This window comes from Arachis ipaensis, chromosome B5 (genome assembly GCF_059453495.1).
Source record: "Arachis ipaensis isolate K30076 ecotype BB chromosome B5, ASM5945349v1, whole genome shotgun sequence".
NCBI lineage: Eukaryota > Viridiplantae > Streptophyta > Magnoliopsida > Fabales > Fabaceae > Arachis > Arachis ipaensis.
In genome coordinates, this window is record NC_142440.1 from 57,115,714 (window position 1) to 57,126,591 (window position 10,878).

Below are 10,878 nucleotides of genomic sequence, written 5' to 3' on the forward strand. Positions count from 1 at the left end.
CAAAGGTACTTCTTTAACCAAACTTTAAAGCAGAGGTCCTTTCATATTTCAATCAAATTTAAAACATAAACTTTCTTTAAACAGATTAAACTCGAAACACCTATTTCTTAATAAATCAAGAACCAAATAATAGAACCTCTTAAATCCAATCCTTTTCTAAATCATATTTTAAAACAGAAACTTAAATTTCATAAAAATTCAGCAGCATCTCCCCAAAAACATAGACTTTGCTACCCTTTTCGGGTCCCAACCAAACCATTTCGCAACCCCTTCCATAGGTTTAAAACCAAATTAGCTTAAAATCAGAAAAACTCTGAAAATTCATATCATTCCCATATTTTGAGAAAACGAATTCAAACTCAATTCATTCTCAACGAACCAAATTCGTTTCCAAAACTTTAAAGAAATAATTTAGCAACCAGCCATTTAACAAAACCAAACCACAATCCAATCAAACAACAATCACATTCATCCCAAAATAGTCTGATAATACATAAGACTTATACAATCACTAAAAGTACATTTATCACATTAATATCCATTTATAACAATTTCAAACTATAAAATTGAGTTCTTTAAAAAAGTCCCTACCTCGATAAGTCGAAACCATAACCCAACGCATCACAGAAAATCCTTTCTTTCGGCCCGCGGTTAGTAGAAGCCGCAATCTCAGCACAAACCATTTTTGCAGTAACCACGACAACATTTACGCAACATACAACATTCAGAACTCAAACCTACACTATCAAACCTTAGAGTTTATAACCAAACATAACAGAAAACTAACGGCTCACAGCGATGGGGAGAGATGGCGACGACGGGACTGGTGGTGACGAGCTTGGACGGGGGCGATGGCTTCGCGGACATAACTGTGCGCGGCAATTTCCAGGCTCGCAACCTCCTCTTACTCGCGAGCCCTCTCTCATCGCGGCTCTGTTCTCGATGGCGACGTGGCATGGTGGCAGCACGACTGACGGTGGCAATGGCACAGGTGACACGACGGTGGCGGTGGGGGCAGCTCCTCCTCCCCTGGCGCTCTCCCTTTCTCACGGGTCTCCCTCTCCTCATGCAATTTTCACCCTCGGATCTCCCTCTCTTCCTCCCACTTTTCTTCTTTCCCTATTCCTTTCTTTTCTTCTTTCTTTCTTTTCTTCTTGTCTGAAGCTGATGAGTGTTAGTGTATAGAGAAAGGGCTGCGGCGTTGGGAGAAGAGTGATGGTGAGTTAGGGAGAAAACTTAGGGTTTGGGGTAGATTAGGAAATTTTAATAAAAATAAAGGTAATAACATAATTTTATAAAATAAATGAAAAGATAGAATAATAATAAAAATCAAATTAAATATAAGATATCTATCTTAAAAAATATTTTTTAATTACCAATTTGTAAGTTATTTTCAGTTAAAAATTTAATAAAAATTGGAGATAAGTAAATTAATTTTCCTTTATTTATAAAATAAGGTTAAAAATCTATATGTTAAAATTAAGTCATATAAAATACTTATTATTTTTCAATTATAAGAACTCTAACAAATAAATAAGAATTTACTCAACTTATATATAAAAATCTCCAAAAATATGATCTTAAATAAATATAATTGATCATAAATAATTTATTAATAACTTTTCATAATTCGGGATCTTACAATTTTTGTCCGATATTACGGTTTCTTCTTAGTTTTCTAACATGGTAGTTTTCTCATTAATTCGAGCTTCTTCTTTTAGTAGTTCTCTGTTTGACCAATTTGGCTGACCGGTTTGAACTGTTTTTCAAAACCATGATCGAGAGCGATGTGATCCTTGAGTATCTAAGGTGAAAATTACATTAAAAAAATTATTTTCAAAAATTAAATTAAAAGATAATTCCCGTTTGTATTTTAGTCCATTAAAAAGAAAGCAAAATGGAGGGTGGTTGTAAAACTTATCAAGCCCTAACAGAAATGTAGAAATAGCTTGTTGATGTGCTTTTGATTGCTTGGGATTGTGGTATTTATAGATGTGTTCTACCTAGTATTTATTGTGGTTTATGTTTAAGAAAGAGGGGGGGGGGGGGACGGGGGATACAATGTTGAGTTGTTCAACATAAAGGGTTTCTATGTAGCAATAATGTACTGTAGAGCCATTAGGGTTAATTCAAGTATGTGAATAGTGATACCTTATCTCACATGTTAATGGTTATTTAACTTAAGCATAATTGATCTCATAAATGAATTACACAGTACGCATCCATGGATTCAACATCTACTCTCCTACTGAGACTTGTTCTCAACACTTATGATGTTTTTTTTCTTGCTTTTCCTTTGTATTGCTTAATATGGCCATAATCATCACATGCATCCAGAACCCTAGCTATCAAGTTAGTAATATGATATAGCATTAGATACTAAATTTAGATCAGCATCCTCATTCCCTCGCCTATAACACCCTACTAATTATACGAGGAAATTGCATCCTTCTTTACTTGTTATCATGCATACTCTTAAAACTCTTTTGATAGGGTATTACTTACCATAGAAATTTCACTTATATTTGTAACCAAAAATATTAATACTCATCTAAATAAATACAGAAATAGTTGATAGAACTTTCAAAGGGATACTCTCGTAAACATATATAGGAAATGATACATAAAAATATACAGGCCTTACTTTTAATACTATTACTAATCATAAGAATGAAGCTTCTAGGGTGGTGAATTTTAAGGTCCTTAAAGGACTAGGATACATTATAAAATTGTGAAAAATTTAGTGGTTATTTGTAAATATGCCAATTTAACATTAGCCTCTATTTATTGTTTATGTGCACTGGAAATTATAACATTTAACTCCAACAATTGTTAATGTAACCAGGAACAGTAAAATCAATGAAAGTAATATATAGAGTTCTTTGGTTTCCATTGCAATGCTACTACGCAAGTGCCTTTGAAAATTAACCAATGCCTTCTTCACCCTTTAGTCTCCTTCACCACTTTCTTCAATCTCTATCTTAACAAAATCGAGTGTGAAAGATCTTACTTGATATTAGGTATGAAAGAAGGTAGAGAAAGAGACATAAACACCTCAGAAAATGTTGCTTGAGCATTCTCCATGCTCAAGTTTCAGAACCTACATTAGAATACGGGAATAGCGAGTCAACAATTTATTATAGTACCTTCTATTTTCACACAATTCCATGGCCATCATTGGAATTTCGCTAAATGACTGAATCGGGGACCTTGAAGCCAACTTCTCCAGCACCATGAGAAAAACCTTAACATCCACTTAACTGGTTTCTCCAATGCCTTGATAATCTTACTAAATGCCGGTATTGTTTTGGTATGGTTGCTTTCTGGAGGCCTTGCTAGCCTTCCAGCACGGTGGCACTTGTGATTTTGGGAAGAATTAGACTGGTCTCAGTCTCATTTGCTAACCTTTTTATTGAGCTTATCAACCCCAGAAATTTCAAAAAGTCATGAGCTTCAAACGTGAGCACTTTCAATCTTTTAATTCAAGTAATATTAACTACAAATCCTTCCTAATCATGGTCACTTAGCAATTCTCACTACAAGAAAAAAGGCCTATGGCCACGCTTTTTTCTTCCCACGCTTCAAAAACGTGGCCAAAAGTGGTCAATGGCCACGCTTTTATGAGGGTGGCAATAGATTAGAGATTTGGCCACTTTTTTTATTGCCAAGCTTCAAAAGCGTGGAAAAAGTATCAACGGCCACGCTTTTGTATGGGTGGCAATTGGTTAGAGAAACGGCCATGCTTTTTTTTGCCACGCTTCAAAAGCGTGGCCATAGAGAGAAACAAGCACGTTTTGAAAGCGTGGCGACAGGATTTCATTACGGCCACGCTTACAAAGCGTGGCCATATCCTAATACGCTTTTGGCACGCTTTAAAAGCGTGGCCAAAACGTTCTTTTCTGCCACGCTTCAAAAGCGTGGCCGTAGAGCAAAACAGTGACGTTTTAAAAGCGTGGCGAGAGAGGCTCCAACCCATTGACCCTAACCCGGCCCCTGACCCGACTCCCAACCCGGCTCCCAACCCGGTCCCCAACCCAAAGACACTAACCCTAATCACTCGAAACCCTAAGCTTGAAGAGTGCCTCCCATTAGCCTTAGCCCTTCACCCTTCACCCTTCGCACTTCGCCGTGAACCCTTTGCCCTTTGCCCTTCACCCTTCGCCCTTCGCCCTTAGCCTTCGTCACTCGAAACCCTTCACTCTTGGTTCTGAAGCTCCTTCGTTTCTTTCTCCCTTTCTCCCTCCGTTTCTTTCATTCACAGAAACTCAGCCAAAAAACCCTAGCACTGTAAGCCTATACCACCGCCGCTGCAAGGAGTGGCATACTGCTGCCGTCCGTCCGTCTTTCTAGCTTCCCTCGTGCTCCAAGTCTTAAACCCCCGTTCGCTATCACCGATCGCAGCTGCTTCCTCGAGCTAGGCGTCTGTCGTCTTTGTCTGCTTAGCCGCACTTCCGCCGCCGTTGGTTGCCGTTAACGTTCGCGTCTTCGTTCAGCTGTCGTCTTCGTTCGCGTTCTTCGCCATTCAAGTTTGCTCAGCGTTCACCGTTCGCGTTCACTCGCCGTTCACCGTTCGCGTTCGCGTTCTTCTGGAAGCCACGTTGCCCTACTTCAAACTCTGCGACCAACCCGTGCGCTCCACCTAGCCGTCGAACTGCTCTCTTTTGTCGCCGCCGTGAGTTCCCTAAACCCACCACCAGACAATACACTCACACAACACCAATACTCTGCTTGAAACTCTGCAACTTCTTATTTCTATTACAATAAGTAACTATTTGATTTGGCAGTGGTTTAGATCTTTTTCATAGACTGAATTAAAGTATATAATATTATGTTCTCTTCTCTATCAGATTGATACTAAGCTTTGAATTCTCTTATTTCGTTTCAAGTTTACCGCACTCAACATGTTTGATGAAATACTTTAACCATATTTCGGGTTGGTTTTATGAATAATCTTGATACTAGTATCTAGTAAGCTAATTTTATGAAACTATCCTTATTTTTATACTGAATTACCACTTATTTATGTTTTCCACTCTATTGTTCAGCATAATTAGTTTAAAGATATAATTGGTCAAAAATAATTGATATTTTCTTGATATTTAAATGTGACAGGTAATTTTAAACATGAAAAAGAACTTCTAAAATGGCAGATACAAAAGAAATTGAAGGGTAACTTTTCTGGTGGAAATTGGGTTATGCTGGACTAATATTTTGTTTTCCCCCTTTGATTAATTCTTTTGGGATTTTGATAACTTGTGAAGGGTTATTTTAACTTACAAGTTTGTTATTTTGAAATACGCAAGCATTCACAGGTGACGGTAGAAATACTGAAACAAATTTTTTGTTCCTCATAGATAATTTGCTTATCTTGAACATTTTATGAAATCATGGAGATGTCTGATGGAAACACTGTAAAACTGTTTCAATGTATGGTTTATGCAAAGGAAATCACCTTGCTTTTGTTTATTATCTAACTTTTGCCTCTTACTATTTTGTTATAAACCTTTTCCCTGTTTCAGAGACGCCCGGAACAGCAGAGTTGCTCTGTTTGACGGCATTGAGGAGGGAGGCATCCGAGCATCATCACTTTACTCCTCCTATAATGAAATTGATGAACAAGATAACGAGCGAGTAATGGGTGGATTGCAAGATAGAGTCAGTTTGTTGAAAAGAGTAAGTTTAATTTTTCTTGTAAAATAATCTAGACCTAAGTTTGTTCTTCCTGTATATTATACTTAAAGAACGCTGCGAATTATGATCATTTCCTCATTTATTTCTTTTCAGCTGTTGGTAACCTTCTCATTATTTTGATGTGTTAACGTGTTGTTGATGTGATTGTAACAGATCTCAAGTGATATACACGAGGAGGTGGATAGTCATAACCGGATGCTGGACCGCATGGTTTGCATATAACTATGAAAAATATTTACCATTTGCACTGCTACTTTTTTGTTCTTCTTTGATAAAATGTTGGTATTTGTTTAGGAGAATGACATGGATTCTTCAAGAGGAGTTCTTTCAGGAACTATGGACAAATTCAAAATGGTATGTGGATTGTGGAATTGTAAAACCATATGGCTTTTGCAGTAGAGTTTTCATCTGGTTCTGATTTTTCTTTGTATTTGTTTTCTTCTCTACTTTTTTTCCCCACTCTTTTAATTATGTTGTACCTTCTTTCAGGTCTTTAAGAAAAAATCCAGCCGAAGAACGTTTTCACTTATAGCATCCTTTGTTGTGCTTTTCCTTATAACATACTTTTTTATGTTGTAATTCAGGACCGTGAATTCCTTTCCAAATGGAGTGATCTCAGCTAGACCCAAATTTTACCTTTGAAATTCATTTTGTTGTTTGAATGACTCATGTTGTGGGTGTAAATAGCTATGTTTGTGGTCATGTGGATAATGCATTTGATATTTGAATAAATTAAAACAAATGGATGCTTCCATATGTTTAAAAAAGGTTTAAAATAGTGCATCTAATGTTACAAATTTTCTTTGAACTGAACCACATTTATGATTGTTGCCTCTGCCATGATTCTTATTGTAAATGTATAATTATATTTGCTTTGTGAATGGAAAGTCAATATTAATTAATTTTGATTTGCTTTTGTAGGTGTTCTTATTTCGAAAATCTGCCCTATACAAGTGTAATATGGCTGGAAAACCTACTGTACTTACACGTGTTGTGGATAGTATGACTGACAACTTAAGACCCACTCGTGCTGAAGCCACTGATGTTGCCAATGCTGTTTTGGATGGTAAGTTACCAGCTGTATGATGCCACATGTAATGATTAAGCCATTTTTTTTTGAATTTACTGATCCCATTTTTCGTGCGCTTGAAGCTGTAACTGTATTCTTCTGAATGATTTTTGGTTTCTATCTTCAGTTATAACTACTTATTGGGTTCATGTTTGTTGAATTTTTAAACAAACATACAGGCACTGATGCAATACTTCTGGGTGCTGAGACCTTGCGTGGGTTGCACCCTATTGAGACTAGTTCCACTTTTGGCAGAATTTGTTCAGAGGTAATTTCATTTCATATCTTAGTAGAATAATCAATAATACACTATGGTATCTCTATTTTGTTCAATGTATATTGAGTGTTTAGTCATGTTGAATTGCTGATATATGCAGAGTGTGTGCTATCCTACAAAACCAGATGGCCATGAGATTAGGAAAACCAAGTTAAAGACCATGATTGAAGTATCTCGAGGAAGCGAATAAGGTTTTGTTAGACTTCTGGTGGAGTGAACGGGACTTGCCATTTTTTGACACATTTGGAAAAGGCGCATTATTGAAAGTGGAATAAGCTTTTGTTAATTCAAGTTTGACTTGTGCATATCAGAATGGGGATTCAGTGCTCCAGATTCTTTCCATGTTGTACGAATTCACAAGTTAAGGCATCTGTTCTTGAAACGCCAGATGCCGGTGGGTAAAATCATACCATAACCATAGTGGATTGTGTTGTTCTGGTTGTGTGACAAGAAGTTCTGATTTATGATGGATGTTTATTTGAGTTTTGGTCCAGAAAATGAGGACACAAGTGAGGTCAGTAACTGGCCTATGTTCTGTGAATTTTCTCTAGAGTAACTGACGAAGAATGCTTGAAGATATTAAAGAATTGCTGGAAGGCTATACACCGAATGATGGATATTGAAGTATTAGATAGCATTGTATTTTTTGCTCAAGTTGAAAAGCTTGTTGAGAAATTAGAGTTTTGAACCCGAGATTTATTTTGTATTTGAGTATTAATGTATAAAACAATTACAGCAATAATTATATACGTTAGTAATTACTATTTGATTTATCTTGTAATAAAAATTGCATAATGGTTTGGTAATAAAAAAGGACTGAAAATTTATATTGTGTAGTGATAAAGGAAAAGTCAAAAAAAGGATTTTTTTTAATTTGATAAGGCTATCGCCACGCTTTAAAAGCGTGGCCGTATTTCTCTCTCTATCGCATGCTTTAAAAGCGTGGCCGTATCTCTCTCTATTGCCACGTTTTAAAAGCGTGGCCGTATCTGTCCCTGTCGCCACGCTTTAAAGCGTGGCCATATCTCTCCCTGTCGCCACGCTTTAAAAGCGTGGCCATATCTCCCACCTACAGCCACGCTTTTAAAAGTGGCAATTTGTAAAAAAGCGTGGCGATAGAGCAACCGCCACCCTTTCATCGGTCACCCTTTCAAAAGCGTGGCGGTAGCTCAAAAAGCGTGGCAAAAAGCTATCGCCACGCTTTTTTCAGCTTTTTGCCACGCTTTGAAAGCGTGGCAATAGACGTGTTTTCTTGTAGTGTCTAAACAACTGTTGGGATTTTTTGTAAAAGAATTCTGTACATGATGACAAGTCATCTTATGCTAGTTTCACATGCATTTTCCATTTGTTTCATTAGGTTTTATGCACTTTCTTGCACAATAAGTAAGTGGTTGGAGTGGAATTTCATGATTATTTTGATTCAATCAAAAATCATTTATTTTATACAAAATCATGAGATTTATGCAAGAATTAAGTGATTGTTATGAATGATGCAAATTCTTATGATTTTTGGTGAGACTTTGATTGCCTTTTTTATTGAATTCAGGTGAGAAAATGAAGAGAAAGAGAAGTACTGCAGAATAACATTGCGTTCAAACAATGAATGCCACCCTCGGTAGCGACGCGCACGCGTACCAAACGCATATGCGTCAGGGGCAATTTTCAAAGACCCACGCGTACGCGTGCATGACGCCTACGCGTGGGAGTGTTTGGCGCTCGTTTTCGAAAGAGAGCGCTACGTTCAGTAAGCCAGCATTTTCGAGCAGATTTAAATTTGGAGGTGAAGTTTTGCAAACGACGCGTACGCGTGCTTGACGCGCACACGTCGATGGAGCACCTGGGATAAAATACGCGCACGCGTGGCTGGCGATGAAACCTGGAATTGATATGTTGCTACCCACGCGCACGCGCAAAGGACGTGCACGCGTGGGCAGCGTTCATTAAGCAAACGTGGCGCTCAATAAGAGAACGCTACTGAAGACGCGTTCATGGTGCGCGAGCATGATGGGAGCTGAAGATTGGCAATGACGCGTACGCGTATGTGACGCTGATAAACCACTATTTTATGGTTTATCTTGTGCTCAATTGAATTGTTTTTATCAAGTCTCTGTGCACTTATTCATACAATTTGTATGATTTTACAATTCCTTCCCAATTTTGTTCTATGGTTGAAAACTCGCTTCCTAATCCATTTAAATTGTGTATTTTTAATTCTCCTTTATACCATTCAATACCGTGATCTGTGTGTTAAGTGTTTTCAGGCGTTATAATGAAGGAATGGCTTAGAGGATGGAGAGGAAACTTGCAAAAATGGAAGGAGCACAAGAACTAAAGGAGATAGCCAGCGAGGATCGAATCGTGCGCGTACCTGACGCGTGCGCATGATTTGGAGATTTGCACAGTGACGCGTGCGTGTGCCTGACACGTACGCGTGACACGCGAAGATGACCAGCGATGCGTACGCATGACTGACGCGTACGCGTGACATGCGCCACGTGAAGAAAACGCAGAAGACGCTGGGAGCGATTTTGGGCTGAGTTTCGACCTAATTTTCGCCCCAGAAACACAGACAAGAGCCGGGGGACAAACAGTGACTCAACACACATTCTCATTCGCATAGTTTTTAGTTTTTAATTTCCTTCACATTCATAGTTTTTAGGATTTTATGCTTTTGATTTGGATATTGAGAAGAGTTACTACCTTCGTTGAAGTTTCCACTATTCTAGTTTGTTTTCTTATTCCCTTACTCTTTTAATTACCTATTAACCCTGTTCAGATATGGATGTTTATGGTTTTAGAATTTATTAATGCAAAGAATTATTTTTATCTTTAATTAATTTTCTGTTATTAATTTATTTCAATTTCCATGTCTTCTTTTTATTCCCTTTATATGTCTATAAGAATGGTATTCATATCAATGGAGTAGACTCCCAACTTGACTTAGGAGTTGATTAAGAGGAGACCCTTGAGTTGGAATACTCAAGTGTTAATTTTGATTGGAAGTTGTTGGCTGCCTCTCTAGTCTCTGACTTTAATCTTTCCTTAGGAGAGGACTAGGACTTGGGATTCAGAGTTGGTTAGTTAGTTACTTGACTTTCCTTTATCAGGTAAGGGATAACTAAGTAGAACAACAACCTCTTACTATTACACTTGGGAACATCCAACAAGGATAGAAATTTCAATTAATCTTCTCCCGGTCAAGACTTTTTATTTTGATTATATAAATTCTCTCGTTAATTTTCATTGCCTTAATTTACAATTATTTATTTTTCTGTTCTCCAACTCTTAAAATTTCTCGAAAAATTCCTGATCAATAAAATAGCACTCTTTTGTCAACTCGTTGGGAGACGACCTTGGATTTCTACTCCCAGTATTTTTATTCTAAATTTGTGACAACCCCTTTTTAAATTGATAAGTGGAATATTAGTCGGTTAAGAACTGTACTTGCAATGCTATTTTCTATATTAAATTCTTAGTCGACAAATTTCCGCCACGTCAGACGCATACGCGTTGACGTTAGGATTTTTGCTAGTAAAGAAGTTCATAAAAACAGTCGCGTTGTAGATATAGTCTCTAAACCGACAGAAATCCCTTCGTACAAACGTTTTGGTTGTCACAAGTAACAAACCCCTTTAAAATTGATAACCGAGTATTTAAACCTCGGGTCGTCTTCTCAATAAATTGCAGGGAAGTATGTTCTTATTATTGGTTATGGAGATTGTAAATTTGGGGTTTTGAGAATAGGGAGCAAGTAATTTAAATTGCAATTAAAATAAATAAATAACTGTAAAATAAACTTTTGGCAAGGTATGAGAAATTGGAAGTCCTAGCCCAGTTATCC

At 37.4% G+C, this 10,878-nt stretch overlaps 1 protein-coding gene across 1 annotated transcript; it reads left to right on the forward strand.

Moving 5' to 3' along the window:
* Positions 1 to 5,143: 5,143 nt before the first annotated feature.
* Positions 5,144 to 6,270, forward strand: LOC107641886 (bet1-like SNARE 1-1). Its single transcript, XM_021123952.2, has 5 exons — positions 5,144 to 5,169; positions 5,520 to 5,673; positions 5,845 to 5,868; positions 5,986 to 6,045; positions 6,181 to 6,270. Exons 1-5 carry the CDS (start codon positions 5,144 to 5,146, stop codon positions 6,268 to 6,270), a joined length of 354 nt encoding a protein of 117 aa, XP_020979611.2.
* Positions 6,271 to 10,878: the final 4,608 nt, after the last annotated feature.